The following is a 25,404-nucleotide window of genomic DNA, read 5'->3' as shown; positions in this document are numbered from 1 at the left end:
GGCCTTCTCCGCTGCGGCCGCGGGGCCACCGGCCGCACCGGGCCCAGGGCACGAAAACCGGGGGCGGACACCGCATGAGCCCCCCCGGTACAGCGGAGAGCTGCGGGCAGGGCCCCCCCCCCCACCTGGAGGCCCGGGTGGAACAAGCTCAGCGCCACAGAGGGCGGCAGCAAAGGTGAAAAGGCTGGTCTCGTCAGTCAAAGTGGCAAACCAAAGCTTTATTTATTTTTTTGTTGTTGTTGTTGTGTTTAAAGTCTTTGCTACAGTACCTAGGACTGCACCTCTATACATAATTAACAATCATTCCTGAAAGATCTGTATTTGGCACCAGTTTGTGTTTACCTCAAACACTTGTGGGGAAGATTTCATTTCAAATCAAATGTGTTTTGTTTTTTTTTTTCAACTGAACAGGAGCTGCCGTCATGGAGCCAATTAGAGACTGAGAGGAGAAGCTTAAAAAGAAACAAATCCCTCCCTTCCCCCCTTCCCCGAGTCCTTATCTAAACCAACACGTTACAGAGAGCCCCAAAACAGACGTCAAAACATTAAAAGGCTGATATAGGCTTCAGTGGTTTATAAAACCTATAAAAAAAAAGACTACACCAGCAAATATGCCCTTTCAGTCCACACAGTTTAGAAATTAATGCAGGGAGCAACACTCGTTAGCTGGAAATCTCGTCATGAGAGAACCACACATCTACCAACAGGAGTACCCCAAAAAAAAAATAATCAAACGTTAAAATGCTCCAGTTCCCAATCCACATAAAAGGAGAGAGATTCGTAGGAAGATTAAATCAATCCATGAAATCATAATCGGTTGGGCAGTTCAAACTTCCCCCAGCAACCACTATGTCACTCACACACACTGGCTCACGTGTACACGGCTCAATCCCACTCAAATTCCTCATGGAATAAAAGGATCCCAGGCTCTATAGAGTCTTTCCCTATCATGCAAGAAATAAGTCTGGCTGTGCTTTAATCACCATCGTGTATTACTTCAGCCACAGAGTACCAGGCAGATTAAGTAGAAATGCACAGTTTTTTAGCTCATCATCTCTGCAGAAGTGTTTGAGAGGCTCAGTTCCCGGAGAGTTGTGGGGTGGGCAGGCAGAAGCCCTCCTTCATGCGGACTCGCTGGCCTCAACTGGCTTGATCATGTGGTCCGGTTTGTTGCCAGCAGCGTAGTGATCCCACATCTGAAGATAAAGCCGCTCCAGGTCCATTGTGTACTGCTTTGTGTTGAACAAAGGACTGGATATTCTCTGCTTCCAGACTTTGCCGCGGATTTTTTTCAGGCTAGGAAAAGAGTTAAAGCAGTCATTAGAGGCTCCAAACACTTGGTAATACTGTTTGGGAAATAGATTATTTTCAGCTAACCCAGAACTTCCCAAACAACTCTTTCAAAAATACCTGCTCTCCCACCAAATTCCCATTGCTGCATCATCCCCCCATCATTGTTGGCCAAGAAGGCCAACAGCATCCTGGCCTGTGTCAGGACCAGCGTGGCCAGCAGGAGCAGGGCAGTGATGGTGCCTCTGGACTGGGCACTGGTGAGGCCTCACCTCCAGGGCTGGGTTCAGTTCTGGGCCCCTCACCACAAGAAGGACATTGAGGTGCTGGAGCGTGTCCAGAGGAGAGCCACCAAGCTGGGGAGGGGTCTGGAGAACAAGTCCTATGAGGAGAGGCTGAGGGAACTGGGCGGGGTGAGTTCGGAGAAGAGGAGGCTGAGGGGAGACCTCATTGCCCTCCCTGAAAGGAGGGTGGAGAGAGGTGGGGGTTGGCCTCTTCTCCCAAGGGAATCATGACAGGAGCAGAGGAAATGGTCTGAAGTTGCACCAGGGGAGGTTTAGATTAGATCTTGGGAAGATTGACTTTCCTGAGAAGGTGGTCAGACACTGGAACAGCCTGCCCAGGGAGGTGGTGGAGTCCCCATCCCTGGAGGGATTTAAGAAATGTGTAGACGTGGCTCTTCAGGGCATGCTCTAGAGCCCAAGATTGGGGGGGGTGGGGTTGTGTGTGTGTGTGTATGGTTGGACTCGATCTCAGAAGTCCTTTCCAACCACGACGATTCTGTGATCGTTTCTGACACAGACCACCACGACCATTTCAACTCAGCACAGCTGCGACACAAACGCATCCAACTTGCTGCATTACCTGTCCTGTGGCAACTTATTACAGCATGGTTTTAACTTGCAGCAAGTGACAAACTGCTTAATCTTCAATTTAAAAAGAACAAAAGGTGAACTGTATCATACTTTTTACCAGTTAAGAGTCTGCACATGAGCAATTTCTTCAGAAGAGGTAGCATTATTACTCAACTTGGAGCACTATTACTCTAAAAGCAGAAGCTGTGTGAACTGCAAGACAGGAAACCTCTAGATGAGGGTTGCCCAGCTAGTTTAAATATTAAAATACCCGCAAGATTAAAACTACTGCTAAGTCTCAGCATTTACACTCTGCTGTCACGTTACACAGTACTTACTATTCCAGGTCAGTTCCCAGTTTCACAGCGATATCCTCGTACTCCTGCCTACTTTTGGCAATGAGCTCAAGACAACCCAGGCAAGTAAGCTGGGAGGCGGCAACTCGGGATGCAAGAGTCTCACCTGAAAAAAAATAATATATAAATTCATAAAGCCATAAAAAAATATAAATCTATATCAGGAGTAAGCTTCTCAAGTAACGTATTGCAGAGTATGAGTTACTTTTGCTCTGCTTCTACAAGAGGCAAGAAAGTTTGTTGGGATTCCTGTTACAGAATCACAGAACGATATGGGGTGTGAGGGGACCTCTGGAGATCATCCAGTCCAACCCCCTGCCAGAGCAGGTCCACCCAGAGCAGGTCCCACAGGAACGTGTCCAGGGGGGTTTGAATGTCTCCAGAGAAGGAGACTCCACCACCTCCCTGGGCAGCCTCTGCCAGGGCTCTGCCACCCTCACAGGAAAGAAGTTCTTCCTCATGTTTAGGCAGAACTTCTTATGTTCAAGTTTATGCCCATTACAACTTGTTCTGTCCCTGGGCACCTCTGAAAAAAGACTGGCCCCATCCTCCTGACACCCACCCTTTAAGTATTTATAAGCATTGATCAGATCCCCCCTCAGCCTTCTCTTCTCCAGACGAAAAAGACCCTTTAGCCTTTCCTCATAAGAGAGATGCTTCAGGCCCCTCATCATCTTTGTAGCCCTCTGTTGTCCCCTCTCCAGCAGTTCCCTGTCCTTCTGGAACTGGGGAGCCCAGAACTGGTCCCAGTGCTCCAGATGGGGCCTCCCCAGGGCAGAGCAGAGGGGCAGGATGACCTCCCTCCACCTGCTGGTCACACTCTTCTCAATGCCCCCCAGGATGCCATTGGCCTTCTTGGCCACCAGGGCCCATTGCTGGCTCCTGGGCATCCTGTTGTCCACCAGGACTCCCAGGTCTTTCTCCTCAGAGCTGCTCTCCAGCAGGTCACCCCCAACCTGTCCTGGTGCAGGGGGTTATTCCTCCCCAGGTGCAGCACCTACACTTGCCCTTGTTGAATTCCATCAGGTTCCTCTCTGCCCAACTCTCCAGCCTGTCCAGGTCTCTCTGGATGGCAGCACAGCCTTCTGGTGTGTCAGCCACCCCTCCCAGAGTTGTGTCATCAGCAAACTTGCTGAGGGTACACTCCATCCCTTCATCCAGGTCATTGATGAAAATACTGAAGAGGACTGGACCTAGTACTGACCCCTGGGAGACCCCACTAGTTACAGACCTCAAACTAGATTCTGTGCCACTGACCACGACCTTCTAAACTCCATCTTTCAGCCAGTTTTCAATCCACCTCGCTGTCCATTCATCTAACCCGCACTTCCTAAGCTCACCTATGAGGATGCTGTGGGAGACTGTGCCAAAAGCCTTGCCGAAGTCAAGGTAGACAATATCCACTGCCTTCCCCTCATCCATCCAACCATGTTTGTTATTAAAAATTAATAATATTCAGACCCATCTGTTGCACGTAGATTTCCCGCTCCGTTACCTGGCATAGTGACCATGGGAGTCCCAGCCCAGAGAACATCCATCCCAGTCGTGTGCCCATTGCAAAGTGGAGTGTCTAGACAGACATCAGCCAACTGCCCTCTCCTCACATGTTCTTCTTTGGGGGCAACAGGAGAAAAGATTATTCGGTTTTGGGAAAGACCCAGGTTTTGTGCGTATTGCTGAATATTAGGTTCTCCTACAGCTGGGAAACGCAGCAGCCAGAGCACACTGTTCGGAACTCTTTTTAGGATCTATAACAACAACAACAAAAAAAATCAATTAGAGAAAGTTTGGTCAGAAACATTTCCTTTTCCAAACAAGAAATTTCCACATACCGAAATGATGCAAAAGGCATAATCATTCAATACTTTAATCTTCTGAGGTATGGAGGAGGGAAACAACAGCTCACCATTTCAAGTGGGATAACTAGGGTTGCATTTCTAATCCCACTGAAAGAGACAGCAACTCCGAGCAATAGTTCATAGAGCTCAGAGAGCAAGTCTTGAAACTTATGATCTCATTTATTTATAGGCTCATTCTATGGAATATGAAAAAAAATAATCACTCCTCAAGTAACTCCCTGCAATACACTATATAAACTGGACCTTGATACAGACACTCAGTGCTCACAAAAATCACAGAATGGTTAGAATTGCAAGGGATCTTAAAGATCATCAAGTTCCAACCCTCTGTGCCCTGGGCAGGGACACCTCCCACCAGCCCAGGTTGCTCCAAGCCCCATCCAGCCTGGCCTTGAACCCCTCCAGGGATGGGGCAGCCACAGCTTCTCTGGGCACCTGGGCCAGGCTCTCACCACCCTCAGATCTATTAATCTACAAAATGCAAAAGCAAATTCTGCACTTAGTTCTGCAGACTAGGGAATACCAAACTTATTTCACACTGGAGTACCAACACACTTAAGCTGTCCAATATAAAATTTTCACTGGCTGGAAGCACAATGAAATAAATCTAAAAAATGCTATATTCTGTTAAGACTAAGTCCTGCACCATACGCGCTGTAAGGATTCAAACAGCTCAGGGTCAATGTTTCCCACAGAACAGTCACAGTTTTAACCTGTACAAAGTTTCAGCTAACTTGAACAGAACAGCTGTGTTCCCCGAGTCTGACTTTAGATTTCCTGTTAGATACAGATACTCACATTAGCCCACATCTGTAAAGTGGAAGGATCAATCTTATACAGCTGGTTGAAGTTGCAGTACACTACAGCATCCTCCGGTAAGCCGTACTGGGAACGGGTAGTAACAATTATAGTTCGTGGAACTTCTTCGCCAGTTGCTGCCTTGTTGTTAATCTAAAGAAAATTAAAAACGAACCACTCAGCTATTGGAACACTGACATTGCAGGGAACAGGCCCTGTGAAATTGTCCTGAGACACTGCAACATTTGTTAGCATCCTAAGTTTCTTGAAGTTTATCTTTGGTTTTATTATACGAAACCAAAATAGTTTACTTACCCATAAAACAAGAATTTAAGTGGTATGCATACACACTTGCAGGTGCCACAATGTAGCACCCACCAAGGCACAAAACATTGGGCAATTTTATGCCCTTGCTATCTCTCCCTGAAATTCCAAGTAACTGGAATAATTCAAAAGAAGAATCATTAAAAGAGGCGTTACACACAGACTCCTCCTTCATGTCATTTCATTTCCTTGAGACCAAAATTTAAATGAAGACTTCAAGGAAGAATAAAATAGTATTTAGAAAACAAAGGGGTTGGTTTAGTTTTCTGTGGTTTACTTTTTGGGGGGGTTTGGTTTTGTTTTCTTTTTTCATTGGTTTGGTTGGGGTTTTTTTTTTAAGACAACAGGCACAGAACAGACAGTCAAGACTGAAGACAGACTAATATGTAACTTTTTGTTTTCTTTTTTCATTGGTTTGGTTGGTGTTTTTTTTTTTAAGATAAAAGACAACAGGCACAGAACAGACAGCCAAGACTGAAGACAGAGACTAATATGTAACCGATAAACTGTCAGGAACTAGCTGACATGGAAATAATGGGAAATGCTGAAAATTAGACTAGAAGAGTTACTAGTGGACTTTCAAAAAACAACAGATCTTACAGCCTTAACAAAGAACAGGAATATGCTAATAAACACCAGCAGAGGATGAAGTTGGCATAATCAGAACACCATGCAAGAGTCTTGAGGAGTAGTAAAAGGGAAGTATGATTTTTAAATTTTATTTTTTTAAAAAATATTGACAGACAACGGTGGAATCAAAGATAAAAACGAGTACAGATATGGCAAAACTGGCAGCTAGAGCCTTTTTCTTTTTATGCACCTTTTACATACATATATATTTAAAATTTAGCTCAGGGGCAGTGTGGCCAGCAGAAGTAAGCATACTGTTGACAAACTTGACTCGAATTACAATGATTCAGTGTCACTGACTCTGTTAGAAGATGCATGATATATCATTTGGATCAACAAAAGTTCGTAAAAGTCCTACTCGTCCTGGTCAGTGAGGAGACCTCAAAAACACAATGCACAGCTCTTGTCGACCTGTGCCCCAAAGTAGCCACTATCAAATTAGAACAAGCACAAAGAAGGGTTATATTAGTGCAATCAAGAGATAGAAATTGTGCTTGAGAAGTGCACCAACAGAGCTTAGACTGTTTCATCTTGGTGGTGGAGTGCTAAGACCAGAATTCTCTATTCTTCTCAGGGGACAACAATTTCAGAAGAAAATGCTAATAAAGCTTACTGAGCAAACTAAGACATAACCTATTTCCAACTTTAAGGGAAGTTTCAGCTGTGAACAAAAGAACTCATTAAAAGTAACCAAGGCATGAGATATGGATAGAGCAGTGATAACAAAAGGTCTTGTAAAATGAGATAAAAGAGTCTCTTGAAGGATTGTCAACTGAATAAAATTCACAAGTCTAAAGAGTTGTGAAAATGTTGAAACATGGTATTTTTAAAAAGGAGTCACTGTTCTGCAAAGGAAGAATTATTGAACAAACCCAGTAACTGTCACTATTACCAAAATCCCATGAACAGTTAAGTACCAAGAGGTGGTGACACAGTGCACAGTTCAGAAAGATGTAAGAAGATTAATAAATACTGTTGAGATACTGTGGAGTAACTTTGCCAACTTGGCAATACAACCCAGCAAGCTTTTTGCAAAGTGAAAACAAAACTGAAGCTGGGTAACAGCTCACAAACGCCCTGTAGGCTGCAAGCAACGAGCAAATCTGCAGGCAATAAGCAAAGCCTTCCCATTCTGAGTAATAAGGGTCTACTTTATGCAACAAGACTAAATTTCTTTGGACTTTAGATACCTCTTGATATAACCCCTCTATCGTCGGGGGGGAAAGATCATCTCCCAGCACATCTGTGGCCTGTAACACATTTCTGAGTTTCCTTCAGTATGAGAAATAAACAAATCAACGTGATGGACGACATACATACGCCTGGAGGTTTTTCTTCCTTGTTATATGAAAACATAGAGATATAACATAAACCTCAAGGGAAAAGCAATCTGAAACGCCTCACCTGAGTAGTTGCTAATCCATTACTGATGTTGAATCCATTGATAGTTATCTGAATTTGCCCACGATTAATCATCTCAATCACAGCTTCTGCAATTGTGTTCATGGGAATGACGGGCATACTGAGGGCAGCATTGCCATCAGCGTTGTCACAACTGTCAGGACACTTCATCTAAGATAAATCACATGAGCATGAGAGAAAGCACCAGCTCCAGTCCCTAAGACTGAACACGCAGAGGAGTAGGCCTCACCTTAACAATCTTGACATCAGGGAGGCTGTCAAGGAAAGCCTTCAAGTCAATGCCATTCAAAACAATTCTGTTATCATAAATATGACCATTGGACTTGAAATCAATGACTGCTTTTTTCTGTTAAACAAAACAAACAACAGAACAATTTTAGAGAAGTTTCAAGATCCCTTACCAAGTATTATACTAAGCACCATTTTATAAAGGTAGCTATGGAAAACACCTACGTTTCTTGACCTATCTTCCTACGTACCTTCAGATGGGGGAACATGTTGGCATGGTCTCCAATGAAGAAAGTATTTGGCATGTAAGCCAATTTCTCTGAATACTGCTCAGCCACCTCAACTGGGGAAGTTTCTTTATCTGTGATGATATAATCCATGAACAATGCCCCACTGGTTCCAGGATACCCCAGCCACATCGCCTAAAACACAAGAAAGCAAGGCTCCAGTCCCAGGTTTATTGCAAAAATAAAGCAAGCTAAAAATCAATGCATTTTAAGTTAAATTTTCCACTTAGAGATTCAAGTTCTTTCTTGTGCTTTATAAACTGAAGAGCAACCACTAATCCCAAATTTGCACTACCTAGACAGTGAACAGTTCAAGGATGATCTAGAATTGATCCCTCAAGCAAGGGAATCAATTGTACGTGCAGGTAGAGCCGGAATACCAACCATCAGTGATTACAGTTTCTCTTAGCTAAGACAACTACCATAGCCTAGAGTGTCTCTGAATCAAGCTTTTCCCCTTCTCTTTCCATAGACAATTTAGAAACTCCTTAGTAAAAAAAAAAAACAAAACTTTGACATTAATCCTGACTTATTCCAACTAGCGTTTCACTAACCCTGAAGAAATTAAAACGCAACAACTCATTTCTGCAACAGCTTTAAATATCCTTTCTTTGCTCTCGCTAATGCAAGAGGGCCAGTGGTGTACAGGAACCTCACAGAATTCAGCAGTTCTCGTGCAGGACACTCGGAAAAACCAACCAAACAAACAAACCACTCTGCATCAACAGAATGAATGTATTTGCCTCACATATGCTAAGCCCTAAAAACTCTCTTGCTTACTGTTCAACACGAGCCTTCAACGCTTTTTCCACTCTGCCAGAAGACAAACAGAAACTCTTCTTACTCAGAAGTGGGTTTTTTTGGACGTACAGAGACCTCTAAGTTAGTTACCTGAATAGGTGCTGGTCTCAGGGCAAATAATTCATTTCGGGCTCCTTTGGTGTAACCATTCATATTGATGAGAATGTGTATCCCATCCTGATGGATGCGGTCTGCTGCTTTGCCATTACATGGTATCTGAAGAATAAATAAATACATAAATAAAAGTTATTTTTGTTTTCAGTCTTTCAGTAATAAGCATGGTTAGTCATCAGTGTACCAACAAATAAATGTCCACTGCATAATTTAATTTAGGTGAGACTTAAAACTTCTGTAAAACCAGGAGTGACGAGATTTAAGTCCTCAATTCAATCAAAACTCTTGCAGGACACTCGGAAAAACCAACCAAACAAACAAACCACTCTGCATCAACAGAATGAATGTATTTGCCTCACATATGCTAAGCCCTAAAAACTCTCTTGCTTACTGTTCAACACGAGCCTTCAACGCTTTTTCCACTCTGCCAGAAGACAAACAGAAACTCTTCTTACTCAGAAGTGGGTTTTTTTGGACGTACAGAGACCTCTAAGTTAGTTACCTGAATAGGTGCTGGTCTCAGGGCAAATAATTCATTTCGGGCTCCTTTGGTGTAACCATTCATATTGATGAGAATGTGTATCCCATCCTGATGGATGCGGTCTGCTGCTTTGCCATTACATGGTATCTGAAGAATAAATAAATACATAAATAAAAGTTATTTTTGTTTTCAGTCTTTCAGTAATAAGCATGGTTAGTCATCAGTGTACCAACAAATAAATGTCCACTGCATAATTTAATTTAGGTGAGACTTAAAACTTCTGTAAAACCAGGAGTGACGAGATTTAAGTCCTCAATTCAATCAAAAAAACCCCAAATCTGTTGAAGTCAAGAAAATCATGTTTATTCAATCAAAAAAACCCCAAATCTGTTGAAGTCAAGAAAAACATGTTTTCTAGACACAGTGGAGCGATACCTCACGTTGCCAAGCTCAGCACGTCATGCAGAAAAATATCACAAATGAAGCCCACAAGAAACTGCTTCAGTTCTTGGCTGAATCAAAACCAAAGAAGAGCAGAACTTCACACAAGATATTACCAATGACTTTCAAAAACAGCAAAGCCTTGGAAGTTACAATGTGTCTATTCCTGTCTAATACTGAAAGGTAAACAATCTTCAACAGTTTTAAATTCCTCGAAGCATTAATGAAATAATTAGTCACTACCTAAAGCAGATAAAAGAAAATATTTGATAGATGTCTCTAGTTCAGCAGCAGTAAAACAAAACCCAGAGGCTAGAAACTGAGGTTATACAAACCAGCCCAGCCCCACCACCACCACTCCTAATTAATTAATGATCAGAGCTCATGTAGCGCAAGCGGGAGATCCCAAACTAAGGTCATACAGAGAAATTACTTCAAACTGAAGATCAAGAGCAAGCCAATTAACTATTCTGCGCTAATGCTGACTCACTCTACCATTATCACACACCATAAAAGTACTTCATTTCTGTAAAACGGGAAAGTTACTTCACATTTATAGCAGGGAAAACGCAAGCACTTAGGCAGGCATATCCCTGAGCAATTAATTAATGATCAGAGCTCATGTAGCGCAAGCGGGAGATCCCAAACTAAGGTCATACAGAGAAATTACTTCAAACTGAAGATCAAGAGCAAGCCAATTAACTATTCTGCGCTAATGCTGACTCACTCTACCATTATCACACACCATAAAAGTACTTCATTTCTGTAAAACGGGAAAGTTACTTCACATTTATAGCAGGGAAAACGCAAGCACTTGGGCAGTCACATCCCTGAGCGACAACAATCTGAGTTCCCATCTTAGTTTAACTTGCAGTAAGTTACACTGCTAATGCAATACATCACAGCAAACTGTTCCTACTCTTTTGACCCCCATACAAATCTCTAAGAGTTGCACTGTAATCTAAAAATAGCAGTTTGATGCCTCAAGAATTTTACATAAGAAAACTCAAGTGTATCACTCTGGACAAAGGAAAGAGTATTTCCTAGATAGCTGTTCAGTGCAACAACAAATACCAAATTGCTGCCCTGTTTTACCATGACCAAGGGCTTTCAACATTCACAGCTGCAAAAGCTGGGGGGACGATGGCTTTCCACAAGCCTAACTGACACTCATTACTCTAAAGGAACATTTTAAGGGATCAACTTTGCAAAGTCCATCTCAGAGAGCAATCCTACTGACATCAATTTATCGTTCTTAAATAAAAGAGCGGATTCTGAACATCATGATGAGTTTAAATGCTACACACAAGTTTCACCCACCACCTAATGTGGGTGACACGTAAAACTGGGACTGTCCAGGTGCCGATCCGGTTCCATTGTTAATCTACACTGATTATCCCACATTGCTTTAGGGTTTTGCAAGGTATCTTGAGGTAGTATAACAACTCCTTGACTTCTATGTCTACTGAAATCCCCATCCGGGACTGTCCAGGTGCCGATCCGGTTCCATTGTTAATCTACACTGATTATCCCACATTGCTTTAGGGTTTTGCAAGGCATCTTGAGGTAGTATAACAACTCCTTGACTGAAATCCCCCTGAAATCCCCATCAGTTTTCATATGGAAGTTCAAAAAAAAAAAAACCAAAACCAAATCTAAACCACCTGTAAACTTTATCAAAACAGCCTTTTGATAGAGGCACAAAAATCCCCCCATTAACCCTCTGTCCTGCTCCACTGGAGTAAAGCGAGCTTAAATATAGTTGCAGTTGTGGCATCTTGACTATCAATGATATTTAGGTATTACTATTATCTTAATATCTAATGGAACAGTTATTCAATATTGCTAATTATTATATTATTACTTTTTAATAATCACCTGCAAGCCAGGTAAGGCATTAACGCCAATGCCTTTACAAACTGCAAAATTCCCAAGACTAACATCAGCTTAATACAAGAAAGGACTGCAACTAAAAACCTCAAACTACAGGTTGATCTCTTCCTTCCTTCAGGTTTGCTAAAAGGTATCAACGCATCAAAAAAGCTCACCTGAGATAAGTCAACGAAATGATTCGCTTCGGCCATCACTTTTACACGGAAGTTTGTACCATCATCAGGACTCAGAGCATAACAGAATACCTAGAACGTGAGGCACCAAAAATTGAGTATCTGCAACAACTTGCCAACAGAACAACTTTCCTATAAGACGTGGTATTGCAATTTTAAATTACACAAGCAAAATTACATCTAGTTTCATACACATTATATTTTTTTCTGTGTCATTTGAGAATTAAATAAGGGGGGCACTGGGTATTTGACACATTTGCACCAGGTCCCACTCAGTTTTACTCAGTTCTGGTGCTAGAGTACAGCACTGCATCTCACAGAGACACATACACAATGTTCTCATGAGTGTAAGGAAAAGTAATTTTAACAAATGGAATTGCATAAGCTTTAACTTCTCTAAGAACACCTTTCACAAGACACCTTTGAATTTGCAATTAGCGAGAATCATAATTATGACTCAGGTTGAAAAGACAAGCTAAGCCTTGGGGAAGCTTTTTAAAAGATCCTTTAAACAGTGACTAATTCTCTCCAATTAAGAAACTGCACATATGTCTGAGAAACTCAAGGTTGACACGTTATGTAAACAGACATCTTTAGCTAACCTAACACATTTAGATATTAAAAAAAAAATAGAAACAACATGCAGAGAATTTACTGTCTTGCAGGACAAAAGCATGGTTTTAGTAAAAGAATAGAGAACAAATGTAGATGTGTCTTTAGCATTGCTAAATTGTGTATGTTCCTTCTGCAGTAAGCATAGCATATAATTTCCTTTTGAAAAAGCCATCGCCAAACCAATCTGAAGTTCATGTCTGCAGTAAGCATAGCATATAATTTCCTTTTTAAAAGCCATAGCCAAACCAATCTGAAGTTCATGATAGTGATTTAAGTACCCCAGAGAAAAATACATGTTAAAAAAAAATAGCAACAGAGACTGAATAAAAACCATACATATTTGTAAGTCAGAAGTAACCAGGCAATAGCAGCTTGATGTTGAAACACAAGTACTCAAGGAACAGCTGCTGAAGCTTAAAAAAGTTTTCCATGGGCCACAAATCCCATCTACAGTAATTCTAAGGACAGGTACCTAATTAGCCTAAGTAACTTCTAAGTAACACTTCATACTGGTAAAGGAGGATGACTCAGGCTGGAGACCTCTTCAAACCAGGAAAAAAAAAAAAAGCCTACTAACAACAACAACAAAACCCCCCAAACAACCTCAAACCTAGAAACAAAAGTTTGCCCCCTTCCCTAGTTTACCTGTCTAGTTTCTGTTACCAAGAAAAAGAAACAGTTGTCTTCAAACTTTTAAGCATGCCATTGACATTTTTACCTCAAATTTGTCTGGGTTGTGCATGCCAGGGATTGACTGCATTAGGTGTGAGGTTGGATGATTTCCAAAATCAGAGCTCACATAGCCAATACGAAGTCGACCTTCACTGGCCTTCAAATCCTTGGGATGCTCATACGGCGGCTTGTGCAGAACGTTAATCTGTCAAGAAAACACACACAACTCTTTATAAAAAGCTCAAGAATCAAAACCAAATGCTAAACAGAGGGACAAAAAACCGCCGTGAGTTTGTAGAATTAGCTTTATCCCACATTCAAGTAAGTGGCCTGTGGACATCTCTTGTTTCAAACATGCATTATATGTATTCCACAGGGGCCAAGTGTAACGTCCACAAACTGTGTCACGAGGTGTGATGTACCTACGTTCAGCCATCACCACTGCAAGTTGACATTGTTGCTTTTCTACCTGTTTATTTTTTAAGTATTCCACCCTGATACCACAGAACTATGACCAGGAAGCTCTCAAACTACCGTTTGAGAGCTCACTACTCACTACTTCCCGTGAAGCAGCACACACAGCATGCTTTCTGTTCTTATGGTCACTATCTGCCCCAGACATCAGCTTGTAGTCACTAGGACTGACAGGGTTATCAGGCTATCAAGACAAGCCACTTTGAAAGCTTAGTGTTAAAGCTTAGTGATCTGAAGTCTGAGATCCTTCCGTTAGCTCACCAGACATTCAAGTGCTGGAGCGTGTCCAGAGGAGAGCCACCAAGCTGGGGAGGGGTCTGGAGAACAAGTCCTACGAGGAGAGGCTGAGGGAACTGGGCATGTTGAGTTTGGAGAAGAGGAGGCTGAGGGGAGACCTCATTGCCCTCTCCAACTCCCTGAAAGGAGGGTGGAGAGAGGGGGGGGTTGGCCTCTTCTCCCAAGGGAATCATGACAGGAGCAGAGGAAATAGTCTGAAGTTGGGGCAGGGGAGGGTTAGATTAGATCTTGGGAAGAATGACTTTGCTGAGAGGGTGGTCAGGCACTGGAACAGCCTGCCCAGGGAGGTGGTGGAGTCACCATCCCTGGAGGGATTGAAGAAATATGTAGACATGGCTCTTAAGGGCATGCTCTAGTGCACGAGATATTATTGGTTTCTGGGTGAGTGTGATGTGGTGGGGTGTTGGGTTTTTTGTTGTTTATTTTGCTGCTGGTTTTGTTTTGTTTTGGGTTTTTTTTGTTTGTTTGTGGGGGGGTTTTTTGGCTTTTTTTTTTTTTTGAGGTTGGACTCGATCTCAGAGGTCCCTTCCAACCATGGTGATTCTGTGATACAAAACCTCCTACCTTGTCCAAACACAGATTTCCATGTCTCTCAGCAATAGCCTTCCTAAAACTGTGAGAAAGGGGATACAGCATGCTATGGTGTGGATGGACTGAAGGCAGTCTGTTTTTCTCCAGCTGATCAGCTACAATGCTAACCAGCTTCTTCATTCTCTCATCATAGTCTGTCCAGTCACAGACAATCTAGAAAAAGGAAAAATTAAAAGAATATTAGGACAACAGCTTCCTTTGATCTATATCAAATATTTCACAAGCTGAGACTAATGCTTCTTCCAAAAATGGAAGCTAGAACTTCAGAAATTACTGTTGATGACAACTGTAAGTATTCTTAACAGTAACCTTCTGATTCAGGACTTACGTCTGCTCTTTACATTTAAATTAGTGATTGGTTGAGGTGATCAAGCTTAGCATTTACTGCAGAGGAATCTTAAGAATTCCAATTAAAGCCTTATCTTCCTCACCTGCAAACAGTGGGCCAAGTTGCAGTAGGCATCTGGGAAATCAGGTTTCAGCTTCAGAGCAGTGCGGTAAGAGGCAATGGCTTCTGGTATATTCCCTGAATCCTGTAAAGACACAGAAATGAGTCACCAGATAAAAATATACTCAGGGTAAGTACTCACAGTGCCCCACCATGCTCTAAGATCAAATCATTTGCATGCACTACCTTGTGAATAGAGGCCAGGTTGCTGTGGGCATCAGCAAAAGCTGGGTTTATCTGAATGGCACGGGTGTAGCACTGTAGAGCTCCTTGCACATCCTGCATCTCCTTCAAAGTATTTCCCATATTAGAATAAGCATCTGCAAACGTAGGGCTGATTCTGAGAAATAAAGATAATATATGTCATTCCCAACGAGGAACCATCAAAAGCTGGGTTTATCTGAATGGCACGGGTGTAGCACTGTAGAGCTCCTTGCACATCCTGCATCTCCTTCAAAGTATTTCCCATATTAGAATAAGCATCTGCAAACGTAGGGCTGATTCTGAGAAATAAAAATAATATATGTCATGAAGAATAAAAACTGCTCTCCCCCAACGAGGAACCACACTCTCACCCAGGCTTTTTAGTTTGCAAAGCAACTGTGTGAATGAAAATATGCTACTGTAAGTCCCTTTCCGTACAGAGGTACGGCACGCGCTGTTAGGAAAGGCTGGCACTATCCCACCTAGTATCCATTTACCTAATGGCCTCTTTGTAATGCATCAGAGCTTCCTGTAACTTTCCTTGCTGTTGCAGGACACTTGCTAAATTTGAATGTGCAGCAGCAAACTCTGGAAAAACCTGGAAGAAAAAGAAGTAGAATCTGTCTCTCAAATGCCCCAAGTAGACCATATAAAAAAAAAAAAAATACTCGTGCATTTCTCACTTTTTTTTTATATGACACAGGTCTCTGAACAGACTTTCCTCCACTTACAACCAAAGAGGGAAAAAATAACCTATGTCACATTATACATTCCCAACTTTAATTCTCCACCTCTCCCTCCCCACATTCAACTGTACCTCAAGAGCCTTCCGATAGAGACGGACAGCTTCCTCAATGTTCCCCTGCTCCCGTTTGATGTTTGCCAGGTTGTTGAGAGAATCTGCATGAGTGGGACAAAGTCGAAGAGCTGTATTGTAGCATTCTTCTGCTTCTACCACCTTCAAAAAAAGGGATGCTGTTAATAAAGTAATACTTCTGTTGGAGCACTGTTTACAAGAAGTCACTATACAATGACTTTTAACAGGCTGAAAGGGGAGATTTCCTGGATTATTCTTCCTTATGACCGAGGGTAACATCCCACCTTACTAAAGCTGGTGACATCTGGTGTCTACAATAAACATGTTTTAAATTTTTCAATAGGAAAAAAAGTACTCCTTACACTGCCTTTCTCCTTCAAGGCATTGGCCAGGTTACAGTAAGCATCAGGGAAGTGGGGCTGGAGCTCAATAGCCCTCCTGTAGGTGTCTATTGCCAGGTCTATCAGTCCTTGCTCGTAGTACACGCAGGCAAGGTTGCCGTGCACGACCGCGTGGTTGGGACTCAAACTCAGGGCTCGTAGATAAGCTGCCACAGCTCTGAAACAAGAAAAGGAAAGTAAACCATCACCCACAGAGCAGCAATCCTATTTCTTTTGGTCATAAGAAAGGACCTACATTTTTACAGCTCTGAAACAAGAAAAGGAAAGTAAACGATCACCCACAGAGCAGCAATCCTATTTATTTTGTCATAAAAAAGGACCTACATTTTCAAAAAACAAACTTCAAGGGATTACTAACACACACATCTGTCCTGTAAGATGTTACTGCACACACAGAAGAGTACTGCCCGAATTAAAAGCCCAATCAAGGGATTAATGATTATTCATGTTATTTTAAAACCAGGCTGAATTCTGTAATGAATAGACTAGAAGAAATACTTCACAAACCAGCAATGTTTTCCTTCCACCTGATGCTGTACAGTGATCTTTATTTCTTCTGGAAAAAAAGTAAAGCTTCCGACTACTTTTTTTAAACACTTTTCATTACTAGGTCAAGCAAGAGAACCTTGCTCCATTTTTTCCCCAGTTTATTATTCAATTGTGACAATATAAACAGCATCATACTGTTACATCTTTATTCTCTTCACTAACCTAACACACGTATCATACTTTACTTATACCTCAAACTTTTTTTCATTCAGAAGTGAGATCTTTATCGCTCCTACAGCACTATATAAATAAATGATTGATGTATTCAAATCCTATTTCTAGAAAAATCACAATAGTATACATCAGTAAATTCTCAAGAAGGTGATGTGAAGTCTACAATGAGGAAATACGCCCATTTGGCTCAGTAATTTGTGGTTAAAACAGAAATCACTGAATCATTTACACCATGTTCAACACAACTAATTAGAACAATCAACCTGTTCCCTGCAAGCTTTTATTAAATTTGGAGCCCCAAACCACAGCTACCAGAAGTTGTAATCCATGGAACAGATGCAATATGGTACGCTGCATATAAACATCAGAGCCTGGATCTTCTTCCAGAAACAAAAGTATGATTCATGCATCAGATTAGAAGTCTCAAACAGGTTAGTTCAAAAAGGCAGTAACAGCGCTACAACCCCGCGCAATAACAAGATGGCAACACACAACAAATACAGAATATTCCATCAGGTGCTCAGCTGAACTTCAGCATTTCAGCTCGTCTTACATAGAAAATGTTAGAAGAGAAACACTTGGAGATTATGTCCTGAATCACATAATGAAAACAAAGAACTCAAGGGTTCTTCACCCCTCCCCGGCCTTAATTTCAAGTCTATTTTCATCGATACCTTCAGAAACTCTCATTTTTAACATTTTATTAAACATAAAGGAATACTTTCCACAGGATTTAAATTTCCAATTCCAGTAACCTTCTCTGTACGCATTTCAAAGCCATTTGCTTACTTAGTTTACAGCAGAAGTCTTTGCTATACTGTCCAAAGAGGTTTACATCAGGAACCTGATCTGTATCTAGATACATCTGACAGAGTAACAACACTTATCCGCTTACCTGTCAAATATCCTTGCCTCCTTCAGGACATTTCCCAGATTGATGTAAGCATCCAAAAAATTTGGGTCAAGTGTTACAGCCTGAAAATATTTTTGAAGAGTTTTGTTTTGAGCATTAACACAAAAACACTATGAAAAGTATTTGAGGTTTTCTGGGTTTTGTTTGTTTTTAATTGGACAAACCAAATCTGTAAGCATCTAAGACTTTATCAATAACCTAAGTAAGGAAGGAGAACTGAAGTTACAAAAACCACAGAGTATCAAAGTTATTCATCTAGAGAAGTAAGATCATACACTACCTTCAAATTTATTCCTTTGCTTACCTAGTCAGTTGCAACTACTGCAGAATAAAGTGTTCAACATTTATTTCATGTTAGGCTGATCATACTTCACACTCCTGCCTAACCATGCTATGCTGCCTTTAGCTTGTTTTTAGGGGAGAAAATCCTAAAAAACCTGATCCATATCCTTTATCTACTGCAAAATAAGACAGCATTGTAAAACTTTAGCAGCCCATGAAAACAGAGACAGTTTCACAAGAGCAAGAGAAGAGCAAACACATCATGTACGTAAGGAAAATTCAGTACTCATTTAACAAAAAAAAACAAACAACCCAACATTTTCACTCCCTTCAAAGCTAATAAAATGCAACAAACTTAATAACCATTCAAGTTACAGCAGATGCAGCAGTAAGCTACATGTAAGTATTTGACAGGCCAGACTCTGTATTACAGTCTCTCTCATGCAAACTATTACTTCCAAATTAAACTATTTTAAAATCTATCACTAACTAGACAGAACAAAAAACAACAACAACAACAAAAAAAACCCACAAAAAAAACCACCACAACAAAAAAACCTTGAGCTATTAAAATTATTTTTGTGGCTCTCAAGTCATAAATTTCAGGAAGAAACTGTCCACCACATCTTAAGTCCAGTTTTAGGTCACTTTAGAAACTTAAGAGATGAGTACAAACTGAAGATGCTAAGTAACTAGAAGGCACCAGACAACTACTTAACGACAGCAATCTAGAAAAGTCTGAAACAACAATGGTGAAAAATAATCCTGGAGAAGAGGAATGACTGTGTCACTTAAAACTGTTCTCCTCAGTTACTCACAGGACAGTAATACCTGAAAAAAAATCACAATAGCAAAATGATTTTAAGCCAAAAGTTGTTTCTCTCTCTCTCACACAAAACGCACAAAACATTATCCCTATCCAATTACATTTTTTTAAAAAAAGTTTATTCCGGAAAAAGACTGTAAAACAACCTAATGAATTTCATTTTACTTGACATGTGTGTGAAGTCCTTAGGGCAATTCTAAGCATCTCTAGTGGCCACAAGCAGTCTGAAACATCAGGAAGTAAAAAACCCCAAGCAATTAACACAGGATGTTAACTAACAGGCTCATTAAGTTCTCTGGTGATCAAAATATTTCTATTTTCTACAAGCAGAGCACTGCTGCAGACCACGTGTGGTAAAATCTAGCAGTGAAGCTGACTGTCTTCAATCGTTACCTTTTCAAAGTGATGAATGGCAAGCCAAATTTCTCCTTGGGCATTGAACACACAGCCAAGATTACTCCAAGCCACTGCAAAGTTTGGTTGAGTCTCAATTGCTTTTAAGTAACAGGCCTTGGAACAGTTAAAGAAGAGAGATACAAGGGAAGGGGAATATTTGTAAAAAGAAAAAAATGAGAAAAAAACAATTGTTAGTATGCCTTCTCTAACCAGCCAAAAGTGACCCTGCAGTATAGGCTAGCTTGCGCCAAAACTAATGCGCTGCAAACTGCTGTTGATCCTGCGCCAGCGCAAACCAAAACCCAGGTGCAAGCCCACCATTTTTCAGTTATGCTGGTAATGAATTAACACGACTTTAAACACCAGGTCACCACAGAGATCACCTCAGAAATAATTCCAGCAGTTCAGCAGAAATAAAAGGCATAAAAGCCCCCAAAATTCACCTCAGAAATAATTCCAGCAGTTCAGCAGGAATACCTGCCACCCTCGAGCGCATAAAAGCCCCCCAAAATCACTTCGTAATAAAAAACTTTGCTGTGAAATAAAATTATTAAATTGCGAAATATTCTAAAAGAGGTAGAAACTACTTAAAAAAATTAGAAAAACTACTGAAAAAGATGAAGCCGTTCTTCGTTTTCAGTTGTCCTTGTCAAGCGAGACGACGGACCCAAAACGTCTGTCAACCCAAACCCATTTCCCCGTTTCTTCAAATACGGTCAAATCAGCTTCAAAACCTCAAATGACAGGATTGCACGAAGGTTTAGGTCCCTGTAATGCAAGCGCAAGAAATCGCTGCGCATCCTAAACAGCACGGCGCCACGCTATCGCTGCGAACTCCTTGGCTCTATCCATTGCCCCTAGGTCCAGTGAACGGCCAACCAGAATCATTAATCTACCAGACAGGCCCATACAAAAAAAAAAAAACTCGCTTATTAAATTTGATGTCTGGACTCTTAAACGCGTTACGACCCAATTTTATCCAAAAGGCTACAGCCTGGAGCTCGGGCAGTCACCCAATCAGAGATTAATCATCTAGTCAACCGTTCACGAGGGCTTAATCGCACGCATTGCGCGTTACCGCTGCGCAGCCTTTGCGCTACTGCAGGATCACAGCGCATCATCAGAAGAGCAGAACGCTGCAATCCAAACAAAGAAGAAAAAAGGAAAAAAATGAACAACCAGAAGAGTTAGAAGCTTTTACTATTAACTATCTCCAATTATTTCTTTAAAAAAATATTTTAATTTACTTTTACTTTATTTCTTTGAAAGAATTTGTGGCTACTAGTATAAAATATTCTTACATTACTTGCTCGTAATTAAATATTTTAAGCTGTTTTCTGAAGCCACAAGACAGAAGATTCAGGCATGGAGGCAAATGGTTTTGCTGTGGCAGTTACAAACCCGTTACCATATTTCTCATCATGTGACTTTTCGGTGCGTTCCTTGCTGGAAGAGGAGGAGGAGGTGTGTGTCTGCCCTAGATCCAGGCCTCGAGCTCCCTTCAGCGAGGCACCTTACGCATGGAATAGGAGGTTTCACCCACCTGAAACCTTCTAAATACAATATCAGTGGTGAAAAACCAAAAACAAGAGAGAAAATAAAACAAGATCATTAGTAAGAGTTCAACAAAGCAATTGCATTTTTTTGGATATGTCTTAACACATGGGAATGAGGACAATCTGTCTGTAACAAGGGAGACATGCAGAAGGGAGAGGGTTAATCAGGGCAATTGCATACAGCAGGGACTTTTTTCGGTTTGGTTTTTTTTTGGAAGAAAGGCTCTGAAATATCTACAAAGAAATTAAATTTTAGTTCAAACTGTAAGGAATCTGCTGGCTTGATCTTTCAAATGGACTGATAACCAAAGAAACACATTGCAATTTACTCAAGATGTTTTTCCTCGTTTATTAAGTTCTCACAAAACGGAATAACACTTTCAAACTAGGTGTCTCCAGAGCTCTGAAACAAAGAAGTCAGCAACCTAAGGCAGGCGCAGTGTCTTGGCCTATACCAGTCACACTAAAGCTGCAGTGAAGTGCAATTCATGTTAGCTGTCCGCTTGGTGGGCTGAGAACCAAGTGCCTCAAAGGCTGTTCAAACTCTAAATGCTGCTACGAAATATTTGCAACCTGGATCTGACCAAATCAATTAGGCTGCCCTAAGGAACGCTACGCACATCCAAGTTGTTAAGTGAAATGCCCCCAAAAAAAATAATGGAACTTTGAACCCGTTACCCCGTAAAGATGATAACCCTCCCCAAACTGGTGCAGCCAAACAGACAGCTACGCTGTTCATACACTCCACTTTTGAGCATGCGCGTGGGGCTTGGAGTGACAGACGTGGAGTCCAGGGTGTTTCCGATTCCTCCACACTCCTCACCCCTGCAGCGCGGACGCGTAAGGTGGCTTGTAACAAGACCATTTCTTTGTGCAATCCAAGTTTTAACATGCCAAGAATTTTAAACTCATCTTGGTGTTCGAATTCTCAGTTTAGGAAACACACGACTGCTAGAAGCCACCTTTCCACTACAGCAAGTTTTCTTTCGATCAGTTCATTTCCCAAACAAACCAGCTTTGTCCTTCCAATTTCTTTATTTTGGGGGGGAGGGGAGAGGGAAGACATGAAGAAAAGATATTCGGGGAGTTCGCATACCGCAGCTATTGACCATTTACTAGCCTTTCTTCCACTATCGAGGGAAGGGAAAAGTTAAAAGAATAAAAATCTTTAAAAGCCAATATTACAAGGTAACATTTGGATACGTTTCTTCTCCACTTACAAGCCACAAAGGACTTTAGAAGAGCAGCGTTTTCAATAGCACCTGCATCGTACAGGGATCTCGAGCTAACCACAGGCTCTCTGCTTGGCACCAGCAGGCAAGCCTCAGATTTGAAGGACCGTTACTTATTTCCAGATAAGAGCATGATGAGGCCCCTGCCCAATACTTCAGAATGGTATCAGATAGTCTAGTTCAGCAGAAAGGCTTGGTAGTGTTCCATTTCTTGACTTAAAAGCAAGTTTTAAACATGGACATGCCATATCTTGCCCTGCAACTACTCTGGGGTGTTTCAGTGCCTTCAGTTTTCAGCAGTTTCTCAGACTGTCTGTAGATCAACGCAGATTTGAAGACTTGGTGCAAAGTTCAAGTTTTCAAAACACTGACGTTTACATGTATTCTACCCAACACCTACCTTGGCTTCTTCCAAGCGACCCAGGGCTTTGAGCAGGTTCCCCAGGTCACTACGAACACAGTACAAGTCCTGAAAAACCAAAGTCACACCATCAGCTTCAGGACTTCAGATGCCCTAAAGGTCTTCCCGGAGAACTTGCAAAGGAACACCCCGGTCCTCCACAGCTTATTTTAAATGCTTAATTTAAATAATAACTTAAATAGTAACACCACTAATGTAAATTTTTTTTTTTGACCTAACATTATAGCCAAGAGACAATCTTATTGACTTCAGTATACTATAAAAATACAACCATAAAGAAGTAGAAAGAAGAAAGAAAGGTTTCATACAATTCCTCTTTATACAGAAATACTTAAAAAGGACCAAAAAATGCCACCCCCTCCCCCCCAGATTTAAGTTCTTTTGCCACACATAAGTATTTGAAGCTCCTATTTTTATTTTTTAAGCATGACAGCAAGCCTGTATTCTTAAGTTACACCATTGCCATGATGGCTTTTACATAGACAAAATATAGTGATTTTGCTTCCTGTATCCCCAAAGCAGTTTTTACTCCTTGTTTTTCCCACTAACAGATGTATTTTCAACAGCCCTGCCATGTGTTCTTGTTCTTCCACGTGTAACCCCAGCACAGGCTGCAACTGCATCCTCTAGCAGTACAGACCATTGAATCTGGGGACACACTTGTCAACACTAACAAAAGAAGTTTCTAACCTAAACAAAACTCAGCTCCTGTAAGGAAACTCCATCTCACAGTATTTCTAAGCAGTGCATAAACTCCACTAGTTGCGTGTCTTAGCGCAGTAAGTTAGACAATTTCACCCAGGGTGCATCACAGAGTCAAACAAGATTCTCAGCTCTTGTTGGGACTGGGTTTGCGTTTGCTTTTCCAAAGGAAAAAGGATCTATGTGCACCAGTTTGATGTTGCACCTCAAATATTTTTGTGAAAACATATGACCAAACAGCAAGCAGATACCTTCCTGAGCAGTACTATACAAACTAATTGAGTACGATGCATAATAAAGGTATCAGTCTGATACACTCTTTACTAAAAATGTGGATTAAAACCAGATCTATTTTTATAAGAGTCACTTACACACACATACTAAATTTCAGCCTATAAAACAAAGAAATGATGCTTCTGCAAACCAACCCAGTGGAAGGCTAACAAAGGCAACCCTCATCACCATGAAGTTTCTGACTTTATGCAAAACCATCAGGTATTACTTTATCTCCCATTCAACTCTGAACAGCGATTCTCTCACTGCAATAACACTGCCTTAAAGCACACAAAGCTAAATCTAAGGTTATTCACTGAAATTTCTGACTTAACAGAAAAGCAAGGAATTTGTGCGGGTTTTTTTTTTAATCTCAACAATGCAGGTAAGTAGTGCAGAGAAAGCGGTGTTACTGAATGCCTTCTTTGCTTTGGTCTTCACTGCTAAAACTGTCCCTCATGAATCCCAGACCCTGGAGACAAAGGAGAAGGTCTGGAGGGAGGAAGATTTTCCCTCCGTAGCGGACTGGGTTAGAGACAACTTGGCCAAACTAGACATCCATAAATCCATGGGCCCCAATGGGATGCACCCATGAGTGCTGAGAGAACTGGCAGATGTTATTGCTGGGCCACTCTCCATCATCTTTGAAAGGTCATGGAGAACAGGAGAGGTGCCTGAGGACTGGAGAAAGGCAAATATCACTCCAGTCTACAAAAAGGGCAAGAAGGAGAACCCAGAGAACTACAGGCCGATTAGTCTCACCTGGGAAGGTAATGGAGTGACTTGTTCTGGGTGTCATCTCCAAACATCTTAAACAGGAAGTTATTGGAGAGACAAAGGAGAAGGTCTGGAGGGAGGAAGATTTTCCCTCCGTAGCGGACTGGGTTAGAGACAACTTGGCCAAACTAGACATCCATAAATCCATGGGCCCCACCAAACTAGACATCCATAAGTCCATGGGCCCCAATGGGATGCACCCGTGAGTGCTGAGAGAACTGGCAGATGTTATTGCTGGGCCACTCTCCATCATCTTTGAAAGGTCATGGAGAACAGGAGAGGTGCCTGAGGACTGGAGAAAGGCAAATAACACTCCAGTCTACAAAAAGGGCAAGAAGGAGAACCCAGAGAACTACAGGCCGATTAGTCTCACCTGGGAAGGTAATGGAGAGACTTGTTCTGGATGTCATCTCCAAACATCTTAAACAGGAAGTTATTGGAAGCGGTCAACAAAGATTTACCAAGGGTAACTCATGCTTGACCAATCTGATAGTCTTCTGTGATGTTATAACTGGATGGCTGGATGAGGGGAGGGCAGCAGATGTCATCTACCTTGACTCCAGCAAGGCTTCTGACACTGTCTCCCATAACATCCTCATTAGGAAATTAAGGAAGTGTGGGCTAGATGAGGGGGCAGTGAGGTGGATTGAGTCCTGGCTGTGTGACAGAACTCAGAGGGCTGTGATTAACGGAGCAGGGACGAGTTGGAGGCCTGTAACCAGTGGTGTCCCCCAGGGACCAATATTTGGTCCAGTTTTGTTCAACATATTCATCAATGACCTAGACAAGGGGACAGAGTGTGTCCCCAACAAGTTTGCTGATGATATCAAACT

General features: G+C 41.7%; 2 protein-coding genes across 3 annotated transcripts in view; both read right to left on the bottom strand.

Annotated features, from left to right (window-relative positions):
- ACRC (acidic repeat containing) overlaps positions 1-76 on the bottom strand; it is a 24,798-nt gene extending 24,722 nt beyond the window's left edge. Inside the window, exon 1 of the mRNA XM_014963066.1 lies at positions 39-76. Within this exon, the coding sequence (XP_014818552.1) occupies positions 39-76 (38 nt within the window). The remainder of the gene's footprint in view (positions 1-38) is intronic.
- A 121-nt stretch (positions 77-197) lies between these two features.
- Positions 198-25,404, bottom strand: part of OGT (O-linked N-acetylglucosamine (GlcNAc) transferase) — a 32,101-nt gene continuing 6,894 nt past the window's right edge. For both annotated transcript variants that reach the window (XM_014963078.1, XM_014963079.1), the window contains exons 4-22: positions 22,799-22,867; positions 19,608-19,724; positions 18,089-18,168; positions 16,432-16,627; positions 16,070-16,210; positions 15,750-15,850; positions 15,235-15,388; positions 15,032-15,133; positions 14,574-14,753; positions 13,285-13,443; positions 11,934-12,023; positions 9,466-9,591; positions 8,013-8,183; positions 7,763-7,879; positions 7,516-7,683; positions 5,158-5,310; positions 3,996-4,248; positions 2,483-2,606; positions 198-1,296 (exon numbers count right to left, since the gene is read on the bottom strand). In XM_014963078.1, coding sequence (XP_014818564.1) covers positions 1,122-1,296; positions 2,483-2,606; positions 3,996-4,248; positions 5,158-5,310; positions 7,516-7,683; positions 7,763-7,879; positions 8,013-8,183; positions 9,466-9,591; positions 11,934-12,023; positions 13,285-13,443; positions 14,574-14,753; positions 15,032-15,133; positions 15,235-15,388; positions 15,750-15,850; positions 16,070-16,210; positions 16,432-16,627; positions 18,089-18,168; positions 19,608-19,724; positions 22,799-22,867 — 2,676 coding nt within the window. In that variant the 3' untranslated portion in view covers positions 198-1,121. The remainder of the gene's footprint in view (positions 1,297-2,482; positions 2,607-3,995; positions 4,249-5,157; positions 5,311-7,515; positions 7,684-7,762; positions 7,880-8,012; positions 8,184-9,465; positions 9,592-11,933; positions 12,024-13,284; positions 13,444-14,573; positions 14,754-15,031; positions 15,134-15,234; positions 15,389-15,749; positions 15,851-16,069; positions 16,211-16,431; positions 16,628-18,088; positions 18,169-19,607; positions 19,725-22,798; positions 22,868-25,404) is intronic.

This window comes from Calidris pugnax, unplaced genomic scaffold, assembly GCF_001431845.1.
Source record: "Calidris pugnax isolate Ruff unplaced genomic scaffold, ASM143184v1 scaffold294, whole genome shotgun sequence".
In the NCBI taxonomy this organism is placed as follows: domain Eukaryota; kingdom Metazoa; phylum Chordata; class Aves; order Charadriiformes; family Scolopacidae; genus Calidris; species Calidris pugnax.
The sequence above is the reverse complement of the archived record's forward strand: the minus strand, read 5'-3'. Positions and strand labels throughout refer to the sequence as shown.